The sequence below is a fragment of the Argopecten irradians genome, chromosome 9 (genome assembly GCF_041381155.1).
Source record: "Argopecten irradians isolate NY chromosome 9, Ai_NY, whole genome shotgun sequence".
In the NCBI taxonomy this organism is placed as follows: domain Eukaryota; kingdom Metazoa; phylum Mollusca; class Bivalvia; order Pectinida; family Pectinidae; genus Argopecten; species Argopecten irradians.
This window is the reverse complement of record NC_091142.1, coordinates 41,714,907-41,737,984: the sequence shown is the minus strand read 5'-3', so window position 1 is coordinate 41,737,984 and position 23,078 is coordinate 41,714,907. Positions and strand designations below refer to the sequence as shown.

At 33.5% G+C, this 23,078-nt stretch overlaps 1 protein-coding gene across 1 annotated transcript; it reads left to right on the top strand.

Annotated features, from left to right (window-relative positions):
* Nucleotides 1-1,379: 1,379 nt before the first annotated feature.
* On the top strand, nt 1,380-16,497 carry LOC138330990 (uncharacterized). Its single transcript, XM_069278455.1, has 3 exons — nt 1,380-1,637; nt 5,566-5,789; nt 14,103-16,497. Exons 1-3 carry the CDS (start codon nt 1,412-1,414, stop codon nt 14,223-14,225), a joined length of 573 nt encoding a protein of 190 aa, XP_069134556.1. The 5' UTR covers nt 1,380-1,411; the 3' UTR covers nt 14,226-16,497.
* The last annotated feature ends 6,581 nt before the right edge of the window (nt 16,498-23,078 follow it).

Below are 23,078 nucleotides of genomic sequence, written 5' to 3'. Positions count from 1 at the left end.
TTGTGGTGCGACTCAAGAAAATTAGGAAGCAGCCCAGTGACATCCCCTTATTCGGTAAAGAAAACTGGGACACTATTAGAAATGACCCGACTCACGTCAACACGAAACTGGAGGAATCAACAAACCAAACGATACACGACCTCTGGAATCTTATTAAAAACACACTTAATGACTCGATAGACAAAAACATACCACAAAACACATCACATAAAAATCTAGATTGCCACGGATAACACAACCCATACGTCGATTCATGAAGAAATGAAAATGTAAAAAACTACATATACCGAGCAAAACCAAACAAGATCAAGAGTTCAAGCAGAAATGCAAAGTATGCAAATCAAAACTACAATAACGCACTAGAAATGCATATCTAAATTACATGGAAAAACTTATAAAATACCTACCAATAGATGTGCGAGCAACAGTCAACCCAGAATAGAAGAAAATACAACCCCTATTTCCCCCATACAAGAAGAGAGAACACATATACCATATCACTAATAAAGGATGGACACCTAATGACAGACACCACTTGTAAGGCATACATATTAAATGTACATATTAAATCCTCCTCCTCAACAGAAGAGGATCAGACCATACCAGAAAAAGGACTATCAATACACCCAGTCAAGCCTGAAATTAACATTAAACAACAAGCAATAGACAAACTCCTTAAAACATCAACCCACACAAAGCAACAGGACCAGATAATTTACACGACAGACTATTAAGATAATTAGGGACACAACAGCACCCATACTTTGGAACACGCAAACGTAAACCCTATTTGACGGTGAAGTATTTCGTATTGATGGATAAAGCATTTCGTATTGACGAATAAAGCATTCCGTATAGACGGATAAAGCATTACGCATTGACGGGTGAAGTATTTCGTATTGACGCATGAAGCATTTCGTATTAACGTGTGAAGTATTTCGTATTGGCGGGTGAAGTATTTCGTATTGTCGAATAAAGCAAATCGTATTGACGGAAGTTTATTCGGCAGTATTAATCGATCAGTATACGCGGCAGTTCAAACAAAACATTATCTCGTACAGAATATAACGCGATGCAAAGGTTATAAATTAAGATTAAAAATATACAGATTATAAATTCCACTGATAGTCAACTAATTATCTGCAGATGGGACAGCCCTCAGTTATATGTTCGTTGTTCAGCTATGACAACGTATACGGATATATTATTTAAGGAGGGGAGTGGTTTAAGTCTGACATAATATGATAGGAGATGCTGTTTTACAAGCTAAAGCTGATTTATAAAGTCGTCAGTACAGTTATATACTTATACAAGCCACATGAACATATATACTGACCTGAAACATAAAACTCCACAGATGGAATTTATGTTGTTTAGTGTTAGTCTCCTACCCATACACGGCCTCTGTGACATGATCACGTTCGGACGAGTCGGAGGTGCTATACAAACAAATGCTCATTTAATTACCAGCAACTCCAAACCCGGGGTACCAAATACATTTAAGTGCGCAAATGAGTGTATTGGCCTCGGGTGTTTAGCGTTCAGGTACTGGAAGGAGGAGGCAATGTGTATTACCTACTTTATACAGGGGACTGGTCAGACGTCTAGTGACCTGGTAACCAAGTACTTCGCTAAAAGTAAGTTCTTAATTACTTATAGATTTATAGATATATTTCAAGGTGTTTTTATATTTTTTTGTGTTGTTATACTATGTTTATTACGTAGTGCTGCATTCGGGAAATGAGTTTTGTTTCTTCATACATACGAGCAAGCGCTCTTTACGAAAGCCGATTGGTGTCACTGTGAAAAATGAAATCAAATAATTATCTCGTTATTAGTTACCTCCTTTGAACGTGTTAGTTATCTCATTTTAACGCATTAATTTATCTCATTTTAACGCGTTAGTAATCTCTTTTTAACGCGAAAAATATCTCGTTTTTAAAACGAGTTAATTATCACGTTTAAATGCGTTAGTTATCTCGTTTAGTTTTAACGAGTCTTTTTGAAAATCACAGTGCTTTCAATGCATAGGTTTTAATTTTACATGTACAAATAAGAGCTGAAAATGATCTGCCAAAAATCATTTATTTACATCAAGAGTGAAGTGAAATGAGTACATACGGTGAGACCATGAATCCAAATTGTGGTCTACAATTTCATTACACATTTTTACAATGTGTTTAGTAATTGTAAAGTGGCTTCTTCAGGTATACTTTCATTTAAACATAATATATTTAAGGCATAAAAACAACAATTTCTCAGTACAAAATTTCCGTGTTATAACTAATGTTTATACGTCATCTGTAGCCATTTGAATGATTTTTACAGCTTTATTCGTCAAACCGTTTGGTTTCTAATAAATTAATGATGAAAAAATAGCATGTCAAAATTATCGCCCAGTTACGGCACATATAACTATAACTATATCTTAGATCATACAAAAAAATACCTGTGCAGTGCGTGTGTGTGTTAGAGGATGGTCATTGGTCTCTCAGGAATCTCTATTGTATAAAAATTATGTTCTAGAAGGAGCAAGAATACTAAAAAGTCCACCATGGTATTAGACTTTACCCACAAACAACTTTTAGTTCCCGTCAATATGTATTATGCAAAGTACAGTATACAAGAAGTTTATTTAGTGTGGTATATATACACTGAGATAGCATAAGCTGTGTAGAGCTATTCTTACGATAAACACTTTATAAACATTAAATAACAAATGGAAATAAATCAATGTAGAAGATATTATTTTATTAACAATGTTAAGTTTAAATAGTTTAAATGAAATTGAAATGTTAGATACAATATGTTTGATTTTAAATGCTAATGTTAAATGTTAAATGCTCAAACAACTTCATCCGATGATGTCTGAGGATCTACTTCTGAGCTGTGACAATAATATTACAACTGTCATCCCTAATAAGCTATTGGTACATGTACGTGGTTTTGTCATGCTCACATCAAAGATAGTTACAGATGTATCCGACGACCTTAATTCCAGACAAAGTAATCGTGATCTGTGACCCACTGCTATAGACATATTCCTTGATTCCTTATTAACTAAAATAATGAAATTGGTATTGATAATCCTTAACATAAAAACAATATTTACGTATACCTTTGTACACTTTTGACCTTGGCTCGTTTCAGTCAATTCTGTTTTACAACTTTGATTCTTAATGTTATTACAAATAGTAAGCTACATAGAATGAACGATGTCAAAATAGACCAAATAATCATTTTTCTTCGAGAATAAAGAGTATTAACAAACGATTTGTAAGTGTATTTTGGACACAATTTTCATTTTTTTTTTTTTACCTACAACTTTAGTAAATAACTACACTTCCTCAATATTCCAGTGGATGTTAATCATAATCCCTGGGTAATAGAGAATGGGTTACTATAGGGTACACACATGTCCTAGTCTAAATATATCCCTAACTCAGCACCCAAAACGGATTTTTATTGTTACTATTTACAATCTTCAAAAATGCCCTACATGTATGACAGCTTCTCTGTACCGAGTTGTCTCAAACTTAACGTTAAATGCTTACTATTGGGTAATGTGGTATGGTACCTTTTAGTAAATCATGTGTTATCAGGTAGACAAATGATTACAGATTAATGATTAACTCGTTAAACAAAAGTATTATCGCGTTAAAACGAGAATATTAACGCTTTAAAACGGGATAGCTATCGCGTTAAAACGAGAGAACTATCGCGTTAAAGCGAGATTATTAACCCGTTTAAACAAGATAACTATCGCTTTTAACGAGAAATAACGCCTTAAAATGAGATAACTACGCGTTAAAATGAGATAAGAAAATGTTAAAGCGAGATGATTAACGCGTTAAAACCATATAATTAACGCGTTAAAACGAGATAACCATCGCATTAAAATAAGATGATTAACGATTAATTGTGTGTCAGTAAATGTAATCATTGGTATGCGTAGTCGTGATTCTAACAGTTCTATAATTGTCCTCGTGGAATCTCCACCCTTTCGTTATTATCCGCCCCTTGTGGTGAACTGTTTGTATATACATTTTGTATCTTAGCGACGGTAAAATAATTCTGCGTATCATAGACCCCAAGTTTCATATCGTCGACCGATGGCCCATGGTTGTAAAACAGTCAATGAAATTGCATAATAGATTGAATAGATCAATGATCAATGTGAAAGTGAATGTAAACAATTAATGAAGTAAAGCTAGCGATCAATTGAAGCCGATGGTGTATGACGCGTAAACAAACCTTAATGATTTATGATTTTATATATATTCAGTGATTCACTTCACCAAACATAGTCAACCATGCGTAGCTATGCTATAACACACAGCCAAGAGCAGACGGGAAGCACACTAAAGTTTCCAGTTACATTTGTTATAAACGATTTCCCTGTAATATTTGCTTTAATCAAGTTCCCTGTAATAATTACTTTAATCATGTTGCCTGAATTTTTTGCTATAATCATGTAACCTGTAATACTTGCTATAATCATGCTTCCTGTAATACTTGCTATAATCGTGTTACCTGAAATATATCTTTTCATAATCAAGCTCCCTATAATACTTTCTATACCCAAGTTTCATTTAAGACTTGATATAATCAAGTTCCCTGTAATACTTGCTATAATCAAGTTCCCTGTAGTACTTGCTATAATCAAGTTCCCTGTAATACTTGCTATAATCATGTTCCCTGTAATACTTGCTATAATCAAGTTCTCTGCAATACTTGCTATAATCATGTTACCTGTAATATTTATTTTATAATCAAGTTCCATTTAATACTTTCTATACCTAAGTTTGCTTTAAGACTTGCTATAATCAAGTTCCCTGTAATACTTGCTAAAGATAAGTTCACTGTAATACTTACTATAATCAAGCTCTCTGTATTATTTGCTATAATCATGTTCCCTGTAATACTTGCTTTACTCAAGTTCCCTGAATTACTTGCTATAATCAAGTTCCCTGTAATACTTGCTATAACCAAGTTCCCTGTAATACTTGCTATAATCAAGTTCCCTGTAAATCTGGTTATAATCATGTTCCCTGTAATAACTGCTATAACCATGTTCCCTGTAATACTTGCTATAATCAAGTTCCCAGTAAGTCTGGTTATTATCATGTTCCATGTAATACCTGTTACAACCATGTTCCCTGTAATACTTGCTATAACCAAGTTCCCTGTAATACTTGTTATTATCAAGTTCCCTGTAAGTCTGGTTATAATCATGTTCACTGTAATACCTGCTATAACCATGTTCCCTGTAATACTTGTTTTAATGAAGTTCCCTGTAATACTTGCTATAACACAATTACGTGTAATATTTACCATACCCAAATTCCCTGTAATACTTACTATAATCAAGTTCCCTGTAATACTTGCTATAGTCATGTTCCCTGTAATACCTGCTATAACCATGTTCCCTGTATGTCTGGTTATAATCATGTTCCCTGTAATACCTGCTTAACCATGTTCCCTATAATACTTGATATAGCCGAGGTCCTTGTAAGACATGATCATGTTTCCTGTAAGAATATCCCCGTCTATTGTTCCGTTTAGGTGAAATATGGACGATATCCGTGTACATTGGCACAGATCCCCACGCCGGATCTAAACACAACCTCTTTGTGGACATACAGGGTACATTATCGGCTGTTTCTAATTTCCTCCTTGGCCCCCTTAAAAAAGATGAGATACGACGGGACATTTATCTCACAAACTTTGGAGAAATCAGTCACATCCGGTTACACTCCACAGGCATGGATGGGTTACAAATATGGAAGGTGAGATGAAAAACAATCTGTGAAATTTACTTGTGAGATGTTTTTAGGTCACCTAATGTCCAATTCTAATCGCCTTTGTCTGTCGATATGCATCGTTACTCGTGTGTTCGTAAACAATTTACATTATTGACTTCTTCTCCAAAATTGCTGAAGACAATTCAATGAAATTTTGAACACATTTTCTAAGGCATAAGGCCAATTAGAACTGTGAATTATATGGTCCCTAACCCCAGTGGGGGGAGGGGGGCAAAAAGTGTAGAATTGACTTAAATCTCACAATTCACCTTCTCCAGATGTTTTAGAATAAAAAGTCTTCATAGATTGTTAGGCCCCAAGGCCCTCTACAAAAAAGTGAGTTTTATGGATCTTGGGTTCAAATTTATTACCTGTAATACTTTATAGTTATTAAGCAAAAACACATTTATGAGCATTATGTGCTCCATTTTTCATAGATAATGAGTCAATCTTGGTTAGAATTATTTGCCTGAAATAGGAGTTTAAAATCATATCTGTATAGGTCCCCAGGGACCAGAGGGACGGGGTAAAAAAAGTCGAAATGGCAAAAACTCCAGATATCTTCTTCTCCCCTCGGAAATGTGGTAGAATCAAATACTCTTCATAAATTGGAAGGTTTTCAAACACTCTAAAAAATGTGGATTTCTGTGAGGCCATACGGTCTCAGATTTACGATAGTTTATGTAGGGATAATAAATTTATGAGTATCATTTGCTCAATTTCCATAGGAAATGAGTTAATTGTTTAGCCGCCTGAAATAGTATTTTAACATCATATCCCGACAGGTCCCTAACTGGCTCCATATTCATATATTGATAGCTCTCAAGGTAATATACAATATTGGTGGCAGTAGTGTTTCAGATTGTCCCCTGGGCAGAAGATGGACTTTGCTTTTTAAATTAGTTTATATATACGGGCGAACACATTTATGAGTATTATTTGCTCAGCTTTCATATGAAATATAACAGATGTGAATACTTTTCATAGATTAAAAGGTCAAGTTGATATAAGCATTGACTGACTTCAGGAGCCTGATGGGCCAATATTCGTATTGCGTTTATGTCTTTGTTTTATTCTTTATCCAGGTGACCGTTAAGGCCAACGTACGGAAGCCCTGGAGGGACTTTTTAGTTGTTAGTTATGACTTAATTCCTAATACTTAATACTTATTCGTTAATACTTATTACTTATTTCTTATTAGTTATAAAAATGAAACGACGTGCTTCAAGGTGTTCTGCGGTCATTTTGAATGACCAGATGAAGAAGATGGATGTATCACGAAGTATTCTATATGTATGTTTTTAAGTTTGTTTTTGTGTAGTGTAACATAACGGTCGTGTTGACTGTTGTTCCTTCACAAAAACAAGTATACCAGTGTCTGGAAACACCCTTAGCAGAGATGATTTAAGAACATTTCATCGAAGGACAAAAGACTCAAGCATTTTGGGGGACCTTTCGGAAACTGGTCGTGCATTAGTGAATCAATCTTTTTAAAGATACCAAGTATTGTAGATTATCTGATATCGATCACCCTGGAATTCGCACGATATGCGTCAACAGAAAAAATACTATGCTGAACTGCCCTCTGGAAAAACAGATGTATGTTTTGTTTTTTGCGCGAGGATTGAGCGAAGGACACAATTTTAAAACCGATATGGATACTGAAGATTTGAACGACTACATTTAACTATACGATGAAAAGAAACCAACATATACAGTAAAACATTTTAAGAACTTCTTAACGGTGGATCATCCCCAATCATCCTGACGAAGATTTACGACTGTTTGTTGAACGAAACATTGTTTTGAAAGAATATCTAAAATAACCTCTGATAGGATATTAAAATGACTGTTGGTTGTTTCAGAATGCTACAAATAGTTTTGATGAAACTCGAAGTACTTTAATATTATAGTATTATGGACTGATTTAAGAATAACGTGTAGATGTAAGCGTCTAGTTTGTTTTCAAAATAAAGGCAGATCACTAGTATGTCGATATTTCAGCAGTGTTATTTATCGATCTGATAAGGGTTTGATTTTACGTGTTTTTGTGAGATAATCCCTAGTTGTGTTTTTATCTAAAAACAAAATATGAGGGGATGAGGATGGCTGAGAAGTTGTCAAATACAGGATGTGTTTCGGTGACTCAGAACAATGAAACGGCAATGTATCCATATGCATTCCAAGTAGATCGTTTTGGCCAGTGCCCGAAATATATGTACATGCAATGTAAAAAAACACTATTTGTTTCCTGGAAACTTTAGGTAAACTTAGGAATAAAATATAAAGAGGGATGTGATATGTTTGATGCGTTCGTCGAGTTCTAACTTCAACAAGATAATAAAAGTGAAGAGTGTTTCAAAAGTAATGCCTTTGACAATATTATATTCCACCAAGTTTGAAGCCAATCCATTGATTGCAGAAAAGACCATGGTTATTTAAGGTTAAATTATTAACATTCTACTGAAAACCTTTTAATATTATTTTTTTTTCAAATATAATAAACCCATATCAATTTTATTGATTAGACGCATGTATTTCAAATTCTGTTAAAATTTTCTTTTAGCAGATTGTAAATCGATTATATAGTTGTGGCAGTAGACTGACCACCAGTCTCTAGAATATTAAAAAAATCACTAAAATTTGGCTTGATTATTTTTGTCTCTTCTACATACCTGACACATTTGAGAACTCCCAGGCCCTAGGGGTAATAAGGGTTTGACCTTTCTGTACTCACCAATATTCCGAGGAGTGATTTCCAGATTTGACCAGACCTTATTTTAAACTAGGGGGAGATAATCTAGTAAAGATCTCTGCTGAGAAAGTCTTATCAACAACTTAGGGTCTGGTGGCCAGTTTATTGTGGCAGTACAAGTACAGTCATGTCACTGATAGTATTACCATGGCAAGGCAGGACCAACATGGATATAAGTCAATGTTTAAAAATTGTTTGTTTTACAATATAATGTATAAACACGCTTTTGTATTAAATGTTCCTTTATTAAGGTTATATTATATCGGACAACAGCATTTACTAGATTAATTTAATAACAGATACATGTAGCCTGAAAACAATTTTGTGATCCATATCAAGTATTAGGAGACCATGTATGAAGCATTGTATATTCTTCATGTACCACTTGCAAGAACAAAAATGACATGGCTGGTAGGTTTTTGAAATTCCAAAACAGGAAAAACACAATTCGTCGTACATGTAGGTTCCGCATGCGGAACAGAATATGCTCAATTTTTCTTCAGAACACCTGTTGTTATACCCCCTCAACGAAGTTAAGGAGGGGTATACTGGAATTGGGTTGTCCGTCTGTTTAGACACATCTTTGTCTGGCGACCTCCTCCTAAACTAATTGACAGATTTTGATAAAATATTTGGTTTACAGAACCCTGACATAAAGAGGGATTAAGTAAATTATATAGGGTTCTGCAATGTCCCCTATTAACGGAGTTATTACTAAATGTGTTCAGCGGGGGTATTAGTCGGGCACTCTGGCGACAGTTCTAGTTATAAACGTTCATATAAGGGTTCATGTACAGCAATTCTAGTTATCAGTTTTATTATAACCGTTTTAAAATGGTTCATGTATAGCAGTCCCCTTTTTGCGTGTCTCCATCTACTATCAAAACTTTCTATTTATCCCCTTGTTTTTACAGTTTGGAATGGTTTAATCCTTATATTAGAAGACATTGTAGCAAATCAGAACAAGAGGCCTTAGGGCCTTAACGGTCGTCTTACTATTGGTATGTACAACACAACACAGTAGAATATACAGTACAGTAGACAAAAATCGTTCAGCTAGTATCCTGGGTCTTTCGGTTATGGAGAAGAAGTAGTATGATAACATATGTTTATGGAGGGCGGAATCATTCCTTTATAAATGTAGGAACAATGCCTGTTCTTAGAAATGTAATTTCGGCCCATTTAGGCATCTTCAAATTCTCAAAATGCAGCCTTTTCTTCTTCCTTAAAGTGTTTGATGATATCTATCACAACAATCATGATCCTATATCAATGTAGAAATCGATCATTGCCAGTTGTTCAGAATAACACTGAATAACCAAAATTTTAACCAACACCGACGCCGAAATGATCATATAAGCCCCCACTATTCGAGAGATGAGCTATAAATTGATTTTTGCATATGTAAAAATGACAACGATTTATACATATGTAAAAATGCATTTTAACATATACACAAATATAATTCAACGTATATGAAATTCACGTCAATTTTTTTACGTCAAAATACATTTTTATATATGCTAAAAAATCTTATTTTGGAACATGCTATCTGAAAACAATAACAAAAAAAGAATTCATATCTTTATTGTTTATTTCAAAGATCCATATGACCAGAATGAAACACAATTTTTTTTATCTCGTGACTCAACAAATCTTAATATTCACATTGAAACACCTTTATCCTAGATAACCTAATGCACTGATCAATTAAGTTTTCCTTGATGCACTCTAAATTGAACTTTCATCACTAGAATATGTGGAATGTTTTGTCATTCTGAAAACAATTTCATATTTCCTGGAAGGCAAGAGGATTCTTTCATATATAGATATACTCGTCATTTTCATTCCCACTAACATCGGTTGGTACCTTTGAACGTTTTAGCGAATAGGGCGTTTCATGTTTTGGTAATTTATTTGCTTCTTCTTTTCTTTTTAATCTCAGTTACAAATGTTATAGAGAAGAAAACATTGATTTGAGATATGTCTTTAATGTATTTTCACAACCTTCTAAGTCTGTGAATGTCTCTATGCACTCGCCAGATAAACTAGCCAATGATAAATCCATATCTTCCAAGTCGCCAAACTGACTTCGGAAAGAAGTACTTTGCGCCTTTTCTTATGATACTTTCCACCGTCTGGACTTCATCTGCTTTATATTCTATCAATCTTGTCACATCTCCTTTTTTATGGTTACCACTCTATATTTCTCACTGGAATAGTGTTGCCACCCTTTATATAACATGTAAACACTCTGTTGCCCCTTGCACCACAGGCTTTGATCTTCTTTCTGAAAGATGAAGTAATTGGATTAATTATTTCTCATTCAATAAATACTTTAAAGATGCTCCACCGCTGACAGAGCATAAATGATCTTCATTATTTGAATAAAAATTGATATTTAATCGTGTATGTATTTGTCTAATTAACACAAAAATAATACAAAATAATTTATTTTGCCTTTGGTACATGCGCAATCAGTACTTCATTCCATATAGGATATAGTGCCAAGGATTTTTTTCGGGATGCAATTAATTATTTTTCATATTTTTACCTTGAAGAAAAATTAGAAGCTCAAGCTTTTCCATGGTGGTAATTGTGTAAAGTAAGTAACTTTTGTAACTGAAGAAAAATACTAAATCGTCTGTTCTTGGTTTTGATAGTGAAAAAAATACCGTTTGTCGGCGGTGGAGCATCTTTAATATACTTTGTTGTTGCTTATTTGTTTTTACTCGTGATTTAATTATTTTTGTTTATATTTTTTTTTTATTTATTACGACTTACTTGTTATTATTTATTACTTATTTATTACTACTTACTTGTTATTATTTATTACTTATTTATTACGACTTACTTGTTATTATTTGTTACTTATTTGTTACTACTTACTTGTTATTATTTATTACTTATTTATTACTACTTACTTGTTATTATTTATTACTTATTTATTACTACTTACTTGTTATTATTTATTACTTATTTATTACGACTTACTTGTTATTATTTATTACTTATTTATTACTACTTACTTGTTATTATCTATTACTAATTTATTATTATTATTAATCACTTTTTAATATTCCTTACTTATTTATTAATATTAACTTGTTCTTTTGTCAAAATCATTCATAACCGGTAGACAAACCGTTTGTGATATATTTGCTTTCTTATAATAAATAAAGTAATACCAAAACTAAACGTTTTGCTAATATTTATTCTGCTTTCTGTACATTCTGAGAAAACTGATAAACAGAATTTCTTAAGGACAGATGGACCACGTGCGGTGCCAGGCTAGTTGAAATATATTGAATGATATGCATTTAAAAAGATTTTCCTCTCATATGTAAATTGGGAATACAGTAATAACTGAGTTTAAAATATTTCACCTCCTACTGAAGCCAAAAGTGTATTTGAAATTGCTCGACGTCATCTCAAGCCAGGCAACAAATCAACTTTGTAGGATTTTCCATATCGTTGTGTTATAATTGCGACTTAGTTATGTTGTAACAAAATAGACTATGTCGCATGCCTAATTGCGAATTAGTTATGTCATAATTACAACACAGACTATATCGAACTACATTCAACTGTATGTCTGTTACTGTTAGTTAAGACCAGGTGTGACAAAGTGTGACTGACAAAGTTTCACATCACATAAAGTAACCCTTAAACCATCATAAAGTTATAACATCTCATTTTAATGAAATATTCCATGAAGTGTGACTAAATATGACAGCGCTTGATTCCATTGACAACCTGTGACAAGTAAAATATATGGACTAGTGTCCGAGGCATTTGGGGGATACTGTAAGTCCATAACGCCAATACATGGTCGTAACTACTCGTGTAATTGTGCATGTATTTTACAATTATTTCCAACATTACATGGAAATATACAACTACAATATGCTGTATTATCATGAAACACATCACCATGACACATTTGTCAACAATTAAGCTTAACATTTGATATTAAACATATTTTGATATTTAAAGGGTTGGGTAGAAGACAAGTTCTAACAACTTATAAAATATCCGAATTGTATACTGTATACAGTACTTTAGTATTGGTTTAAACTCAAGTTAACGTTACGTTGCCAATTCATTCAATTATTACTCTTTATATCAAGATTTTTATTCATTCCATACGTGTAATATTAACTGAACAGTACTGATTGATATGTGAATAAGAGTTGTGAGGGGAATAGGCGTGTTTGTAAAATAAAGGATGTCCCTGGTAAAATATGACAAACTCCAATCATTCTTACCTCTTCTTCGTTTGGACTGTCCATTGTCCCTCGTTTGAACTAGTACTGTCCATTGCCTTGGCCATTTTGTTTTTCCAGTGAAAACGTCGCGCCTTGACACAGCCGTCAAGTAACAAATAATTTAAGTGATAACAAATAAGTGATAACAAATAAGTGATAAGAAATAAGTATTAAGAAATAAGTCATAATTAATAAGTTAAAAGTCCCTCCAGGGCTTCCGTACCAATGGGCCTCTTATTTATTTCTGATAGTATCTGGTATTAACATTTCATAGGTATAACTAATACTATCTTTTTATACAATGTTTATCCGAGACACGTATATGGTGATATTACATTGGGCTCATAGTCCATCAGTGTCCCGCACTATAACTATATCCAACCTAGCTTCCTAGAACTCTCATGGTTCGCTAGTATACAGTTGTTGACTGGGATGGAGGGCAACAGATGATTTGTTGGACCCGAAGACAAACTGTTGCCCGAGGCCGAATGTAGAGGGCAGCACATCTCAGCCGATAACTGTTTTATTAAACCCATTAACTCAAAACAATGCATTGACGTCACGAGTAGTAGGCATGGCGTCACTCCGTCAAACTGCACATTTCAACAGTCGAATTTAATAGTTCTTTCGACCTTTCGACGGAACAGTTCATTTATTGGCGTTTTTGTCAATAGAGTTCATATATAAACTGTTTCATAGAGGTATAACAATTATGGTTGTCAATCCGTTTTTCTGCTACCACGGAAGTTTATTAAACCCTGGCCTTATATATGCATACGTTTAAAATGGCCATACATAAGTTCTGCATTAACACGTGAATACTGGTGAAGAGAAATTGCCATGTTTTGTGTCTCCTTGTGATATTTTTCTTGTATGTCTTTTGTCTATCGGCGATAATACTACAGGTATATTGAGCAGTCTCACGGTTATATTCTATAAACAACTATATTATAGAATGAAAGGTGACGATTCTATCGTGTTATTTACATCGCAGCTGTTATTATTTTGTCTTCGAGAACATGCTTTTTTCTTACGAAATACTCCGTGGCATTGTTTACCAAAAAATGTATTAAGCAATACATGGTATATAATTTACTATGAACGTCTCTTATAGTACAACATGTGTAAAATGAACACGTGGACCAGACATTAATGGTTATTATGTAGCATTAACCAGTCCCCGTCAATGTTCGTATATTCGTTTAACGACGAGGCTTGGAATAACAATGTTGTAATGCATTTGAATACTAAGCTGACCATTTGTATTTTGTTAAGGCTACACTGGAGGATGTAGACGGCCGTCTGTACACGTTCCTATGTAACTGTTGGATAGACAATGGTGGTGATGTGGGGCCCGGTGTACAATCATCATATCTCCTGTATCCTCAATCAGAGTGACTGTCCACTTCTCCAAACCTATTGATGTCCTGCCTACGTATCTCCAACAACTTTTAAGGAGGGTTGTGTCCCTTCCCATTGACAATTTCTTTTTATTCTTCAATTACTCAAATTTAGGCAGAGATGGATTGCTTTTTCAGAATACCTTGGGTTTCGAGTACCGAAATATTGTTTTGTCATTCTTTAAAAATGTTTGGAAAAACAATGTTTTCGGGTAAAAATGAACGTTATTGTGGCGGTAGTATTTTTTAAAATTAAAATGAGAGATCTTTTTAAAACATAAAAATCTCTAACTTATTTCTTGTATTGGTGAACTTGTTGGGAATATTTATTTTAGCGAATGAATTTTTTGTATGAAATTAAATTTGAATATGATATTAAGCTTTAATTCTGGGACTATATCAATGTTTGCCCTCTGTTGAAGTCACCTGCTTGAAGTCCTCTGAATGTTGATTCGCTATATATATATTGATATTGCTCAGCCTCCATTTGCTTTTCATGTTTTCATAGAAAATAGAACACTTAAAGAATATGTCAAACCAATTACATGTAACACTAGGTATTTTCAAATTTAACCTTACTTTTGATTTGGACCTTGATTAACACAGATCGTAAAAATTGCTATAATAGCATGTACATGATACAAACAGTATGTGTACAAAGGGGCTGTAAACTTATTTTTATTGCCATTGGTCAATTGTGTATGATATAAGGATGTGAAAGAAAAATCGAAAATGAAAAAAAGGAAATCAGAAATTCTGCTATAACAAAGGAAGAAATGCATGCATAATGTTTATCAAAATTATATGATGAAAAATTTTGAAAAAAATCCACATACATATGTAAATATGAATGATAAGCAGATTGCATTTAAACATTTATAAAAAAAACATATTTTGTATCAATACGTTGTGCGTATCTAAACGAATATTTTGTAAATAACCATATATTTCACATGTTGACCTAGGCGCCACATTGTTGCTTGCGCTTGTTCCATTATTTTGCTCTAAGATGTTTAGATATTCGGTTTGTGTATGAAGTAAATTTATTTTCGAGCGTATAGTAATTTATTTCAAGAATGTTTTCGATAAGCACATTCATCAGGGTAGGTACCAACGGTTTTTTTCCCAAACCTAATTTGAAAGATGTTCAACAATACAATATTTGATGTTTAATGGTACGTGTATTACTAACACAAAAATAATATAATATGATTTACTTTGTATTTATTGTCTGGTTAATTATTACCTCACTTCATACATGTCGATGGGTGTTTTTCAAGATGCAATTAATAGTTTAAATTTATTTTTCCAGAAGGAAAATAAGAAGGTGAAACTTTTCAGTGATGGTAATAGTGTGTATCTATTTTTTGAAATATTTTAATGTTTTTGATCGATAGAAATTACAAGGTAGTATTTATTGGCAGTGTTATACTTTAATAGTGACAGGAATAACATTAATTGTACGGCCGACACAACATTGTTAGTTGGTGTTGTTGTTGGTTTTTTTTCGTATTCAAAGAGAGATATTAACGCTAAATATTGGTAATTCACATTATTCATTTTTTAATACTAGATATTGTTAATTGTTAATTTTCATATTCATTTTTTTTTCAATACTAGTTATTGGTAATTCACATATTCATTTTTTTCAATACCAGTTGTTGCTACTTCACGTATTCATTTCTATTCAATGCTAGATAGTGATATTTCCTTACATTTTACACATATTACATGTAGATAAATTAGGATGGTAATTGTTACGAATTTCCGGTTAGTAGTAACTGAAATAGATCGTTAAATTACTAGAAAAAATACTGTTTATTCTCGAAAACACCATCAATGAAGCTTAATTAATGAGGGTAAAACGAGCTATGTCATCATCGTAATTTAAAGTTTATTTATTTTTCCATTGACACATTTTGCAAACACAATTGTTCCTTCCGAAGTGACATCCCTTCACTTACTAAATGAATCAAAGGGAACCATAAAGTCAGACTAAAATACTCGATACATACTTGTTAAAATAGCGTCTTTAAATAGCTCTGTGCGGACAGTATCGGAACTCGTAATGTAAATAGAATTATATCATTATAAGAGACCATACAAAACTGAAATCCAGATTTGGGTGAGTATTTGCTATGTTTTTTATTTCAATCAATAAAGGGAAAAGCATTGAAATTAGTGGTATTAGTGCCTATTGTCAGTAAGGATGCATGGTATATTATAGAAGAAAAAAAATGGTATCAAAAATAAACCTATTCATATCTGCTCGATGCGTGTGTGTTTTGTTTGTATCCACTTAGGCGTTGAATAATGTGTATGCTTCGTAACTATATTTGCGATTCCATTCTTGAAAATAGTTAGTACATTTGTTGGGTTTGTTTTTTGTTCGCTGACGTTGTTGTAGCTTTTGTAAATTTAGTAAGCTATGATTGTTAAGAATGCCCTACTGCCGACAGAACATAAATGATATTCATCATTTGAACAAAAATTTGGTGTTTTATCGTGTTTAAGTATGTCTAATTAACACAAAAAATAATATGAAATAAATGAGTTTGCCTTTGGTGCGTGCGCAATCAGTACTTCATTCCATATAGGATATAGTGCCACAAATTTTTTCGGGATGCAATTAATTATTTTTTATATTTTTTTTACTTGAAGTAAAATTAGAAGCTCAAACTTTTCGATGGTGGTAATGGTGTAAAGTTTTTGTAACTGAAGAAACATACTAAATCGTATGCTCCTGTTTTTGATAGTGAGAAAAGGCCGTTTCTCAGCGGTGCAGCATCTTTAATAGTTTGTTGATTGTAACAATGCTGAAGAATGGTTTCAGAATTTGTAACTCAGTATTATGCTTTTCCAAGAGAAAATTGTTTCAGTCGTGATGTGCAGCAGTTTTAATAAACTGATGATTTTTAACCAAAAGGGTTTGATGATTTCACAACTTACAAAAATTGTATGAACATGTGATGTAAGTCTTCATTAACTTTGCAGTAATTACACAGGGAATAATTTCCATTTATGTATAGTTTGTTTACACGATACTATGATGTGTAACAACTTCTTTTTGAATTCTTTTAACCTGTTACATTTAGATTGTAATGAATTAAAATGAGAGTGTTGCTGGTATATCTTGTCTCGTAACTAAAAACATTTGCATAAAAGATCTAAAACTTATGGGCTCAAGTATTTTTAAATGTAAATGTGTTGTATACCTTACTATTGTTAATTTCTTTTAGGTTTTCATTGTTTTACTTACCTCATCATAAAAAGTGATTTCGTTGGATATCTTGATATTTTTTTTAAATGTTTTTAGATTTTTTTTTCTTTTAAAATTTCAAACAATTTTCTCGCATGACTTCCTTCTGCAAATTTATTTATCTATCCAATTTGTTTTTATTTTCAGTTTATCTAATATTACTTTCTCTGATAATTATTTTGACAGAATACTTTTGACTATTCCTCTTGGTTAGTTTATATGATATTATAGGAATGGTCAGAGGTTTTATCATTTTTATTCTTCAAAATATGGTTAGTTTTCTTTTCTTTCATGTTTGTTTGTTTGTTTGAGGTTTACGGCCCATCGACAACTAAGGTCGTCATTTAGGGCCTACAAGTCAGGCATTAGTATCAGGATAAAAGATCAGGGTAAGAAAAGGCAAGTAAGGACTAAAACACAGATTGTAAACGTTTATTTGATAAAAAAACGTTTGCATGGGATAAAATAGTTTTGTCTAAAACACATGAGATAACTCATGCACAATGTTGATGAAACCATAAAATGTTGAGTTGATACGATGTATGATGAGAAAACGTTCATATTTTGTTTAAAATACCGATTTCTTTGAGATAATTAAAAATACGATTATGTCTCACGGCATGAAACAAAGTGTAGTACTTATCTCGTATGTGCTTAAAATCAATACAATGCACTAAAATATGTTCCACTGTGAGAGGAGAATCACATGCATGGCATGTGGGAGTATACTCCCCTCTCAATAGATAGGAATGTGTAAAATATATGTGTCTAGTTCGGAGCCGAGAGAAAACAACTTCCTCTCTGCGGTATCTCCGACTGGACAGTTTAGGATTAAGTGTAGGTTGAATTTTAAACAGTTTATTGTTTGTTTCGGTAGACCACCTTTGTTGCCAATGGTGTTTGATGGCTGACTGAATTGAAGGTTTGATGTCGCTGTATGGTAGTTTCAAATCTGTTTGTGCTAGGCGAAGAGCAGTCTTAGCTGCTTTATCAGCCTGTTCATTCCCCTTTATACCCACATGACTGGGAATCCAGAGATAAGTAATTTGAGTTTTACAAGAAAATCGAAATGTTCGGATTAAAAGATTTTGAATAAGAGTATTTCTAGGGCATCTTGATTTCAAAGCTTGAAGAACCGAAAGAGAGTCTGAACAGATGATTGCCTTTTCAATGCGGTGTTCTTCGATGTGGTCAAGGGCCAGACCGATAGCACAAGATTCTGCAGAGAAAATGGAGGCAACATCTGGAAGTCGGATAGAGGAACAGTGATTAGATGTACAGCATGCTGCCGCAACTTTATCACCATCTTTTGAGCCGTCAGTGTAGATCTTGACATGATCAGGGAAAGCTCTGATGCACTCCCGAACGGAGAATTTATGTTCTTCGGGTAATGCACTGGACTTTGCCCTCTCATGCAAAGATAAATTGATATCAGGTGTTTGAACGAGCCATGGTGGTACATCCGATATGGTGTACTCGTCAATGGTGTCGAAATTTATATTTAGTTCCTGCAAAAACTTTGAAATTCTGATGCCAAATGTTGGAATGAGCTTTTGATTTTGTCTGAATATGTCTTGGTGTTGTGGATTAAATACAAGATCGAATGCGGGGTTTTTGGGATAATTTATTTCGTCGATCGTCTAGAGATGGCTCATTGGCTTCCACATGGAGACTCTTCACAGGTGTTGTTCGAAAAGCTCAAAGTGCCAGACGCAGTCCCTGATTCTGGATAGGGTCAAGCGTCTGTAGATAGGAGCTGCGAGCCGATCCATAGACAATCGAGCCGTAGTCAAGTTTTGATCTAATAAGTGCCCGGTAGATACGCAGAAGCATTTCACGGTCTGCACCCCAATCAGAATGGGACAGAACACGTAGAATGTTCAGCGCCTTTGAGCACTTATCCTTAAGGTGTTTTATGTGTGGAACAAAGGACAGTTTCGAATCAAATATTAATCCAAGAAATTTAGTTTGTTCAACTACTGGATCGTTGTGTGGTTTTCGTTTTTAACAGAAATGCATGTAGACAGTTTTTGATCTTGGAATTCTAAAGCCATTTTTGTCAGCCCAATTTTGTAATTTGCCTAAACATTGTTGTAGTTGTCGTTCTATAGTGTGCATGTTTTTTTTAATCTGTAACAGATCAAAAAATCATCCACAAATAGAGACCCTTCCGTAGATTGGCCAAGACATTTAGTTATGCTGTTAATTTTTAATCAAAAAAGTGTGACGGACAGGATACCACCCTGGGGGACGCCCATCTCCTGTGTTTCTGTTTCTGAAATAAGTTGAACCCGTTCGAACTTTGAAATGCCTATCAGATATGAAATTTGAAATAAACTTTGGCAAATTACCACGTATACCGATATCATGGAGATCGTTCATAATTCCATATTGCCAAAATGTGTCGTATGCCTTTTCAAGGTCAAAGAATACGGCCAAAAGATGTTCTTTCTTGGCAAATGCTTCTCGTATAAATGTTTCTAGTCTAACTAAGTGGTCTACCGTTTCCCTGCGGTTTCTAAAGCCGCTTTGCAAAGGACTTGAAATATTGTTTGATTCAAGGAACCAAACTAATCTAGTATTTATCATACGTTATAGAGTTTTACAAATACAACTCGTCAATTATATTGGACGATAGTTATTGGCATCAGTAGCATCTTTCCCGGCCTTCGGAAGGGGTATAATAGTAGATTCCTTCCAAGATTCGGGAATTTTGCCAGAAGAGTAAACTTGGTTAAATATAGTTAAAATACATTTTAATGAAAAGTCTGGTAATTGTTTTAAAAACATATACATTTTGGCAAAGGCGTCAGCTATTTTGGATTTTGAAGAAAATACTTTATTTTTGTTAATGATGTGGGATGATGGTGTTGCTTTTCTTTTCCCACTGATTTTACCAATCATTTCCCAAACTTTCTTCGAAGATGTATTGGAGTTAATTTTTGAGACGTACTCTTTCCAAGTACTTTTCTTGTCGGATTTGATAGACATTCGAGCTTTTGCTCTCCAAATTTTAAAATTGTTATAGTTTGAGACGGTTCGCGAAGCCAAGTACCGCCTCAGAGCTGAATTTCTACCAGATCTATTGATAAATGAATCATTTGAGAGAAGAAACTTTGTAGGTTTTGGCACGGATTTTGGTATGGTTTTTGTAGCGATAGAAGTGAGCGCTTCTGTGAAAATTTTAATGGGGTCATCAAGGTTCAAACATTTATCCTCGATGAGCTCCTCTGCGCACAAGGTTTTAAATTGAACCCAGTCCGCCTTATATAGATTCCAACGAGGAATAGGTTCCTCAAGTTTTGGTAACCGTATGTGTTTTAGTTTAATTGGAAAGTGATCGCTCCTACATAGATCATCGTTGACCATCCAATCATAATCCAGAAGAATTGATGGATGGCACAACGATAGATCAATGTGGGTAAGCGAGCCATTGCTTAAGTCTTTTATTATCCGCCAACAGAGCATAAACGACACTAATCATTTGAATAATAATTGGTGTTTAATCATGACTGTGTAAATATGTCTAATTGTTAAAACACAATACAAAAACCTTATTTTGATTTTGGTACATGCGTAATCAGGACTTCATTCCATTTAGGACATTATCGCAGATTTTTTTTCCGAGTGCAATTAATTTCTAATACTTTTATCTTGATGAGAATTAAAAGCTCAAACATTTTAATGGTGGTAATGGTGTAAAGTAAGTAAATTTTGAAGAAAAATACTGATTCATCTGCTCCTGACTTTTAGTGAGAATAAATACTATTTGTCAGCGGTGGAGCATTATTAACCATTTTGTCTGAACTGAAATAAGAGCTTATGTTTCATATTTTTCTTAAATTTTATTGGAATTCCTTTAATATTTTTATTCGGTCTTAACTAGCTGCCATTATTTCTACCGCTACCACAAAGATCAAAGCAGACTAGGGACAACCTTGACCACCATTTGATAACAACCTATTATATCAAATCAAAGTGAGTATGTTTTATAAAGAGTACTAACTCATCCAAAAAAGAGATTTATTCAAATCCATTTTTTCTAAAGCCATTAACATGAATGACCACTCGAGGGGGTTAAAGCCTTTGTAAATCAAGAAATAGAAGTGCTCCGTTAATATTTGTTTTATCTGTGTATTCCATAATATAATGTATTTGCCTGATGGTAAATTTTATAAATATATATATATGGTAAAACAGACTTTACTCTTAGGGGAAAATACATTTGCAGCAATCTTGTATTCAATATTTAGGTTTGTGATTAGTCTCCAGTTTTCTAATAAGAAAGGATCTCCCTTTTGAAAGAATAAAGATAAACCTCGTTATTGTGTATAGACATCGGGCCGTCTAGACCAGAGCTCTTATTTCATTTCATTTCAAAAATGATTTTCTTACAAATCTTGTCTAGTTACTTTTCCATTTCATTTTTTTCCGACTTTCGGTTAGGGTTTTTCAATGTTTGTTTCCTGTATACAAATATTTATTATATCAGCATTTGGGTGAGTTAATTTGTATAGTGTTTCATATTTTTTTCTCTCTGATTCTAGACTTCCTGTTTGTTTATTTCTAGCTATGCCATTAATATCTTTAATTTGAGTAATCTGCTTTGCATTTTGTCTTATCATGTCTAGCCCCAGGAATAATTCAGTATTTTTTCCGTTTTCTGTCCAGTTGGCTCTCGACCTGACTTGTGTGCATTTATAGGCTGATTCTATTTTATTTTGTAGATCAGCTAGACTGGAAATTTCAGTGTCTGTTATGTTTGTTTTTATCTAAATTAGCTTGGAAAGCTTGTAGCTTCTGTTCAAGTTTTGCTTGTTTTTTTATAGAATTTGATTGTGTTTTCATTGATCACAACCTTTCATGTGTACCTGCTAAGTCGTTTCTCTTTATTATGTTGTTGTCAGTGGTGTTTATATTTTATTTTATATCAATTGTTTTATCTGATTCTGATAGTTATCATTGCTTAGGAAGCTATTATTTATTTCCAAAAACAGGCTGTATTTAAGGAATGGTTATTCTTTATATTTAAGAAAAATTGCTCGCTGTGATAATGATTATATTAATGCATGTCTTATGTCACATGATTTTGTAATTTGCACAATTCCTTAGTCTGCTAGCCATAGATCTATGCGACTGACTTGGCTTTGATTATATCTGCGCCAGTTGTATCGCACTTTGCTTTGTTAATTAACCCTCTGTATGCCTATTAATTTTATTTGTTTTAATGAGATAATTTAGACTGTGTTTCTCTTTTCTGTTTTCTCATTCCTGTATTCTCTGTCGATCGGTTGGAGTGTATCGTTAAAGTCTCCTCCCAATATTAACAGACCTTTCACATTGCTATCTACATAGTTTTTATTTCTTTTGAAAATGGCGTTGCGTGCCGTATTATCATTTGGAGAATAAATATTTCCTATGCTATAGACAACTTTGTCTATTTCTATATCTTTAAGTAAAGGTCTACCCTTCTCCCCACTTCCTACTTTTGTAATCTTTCCTATATTATTTGTGTTATATATTGATACCCCTTACTGTTTTTGGTTCCATACCTATGTACTATTGTTCTAACCTGTTCTGCTCTTACGTAAG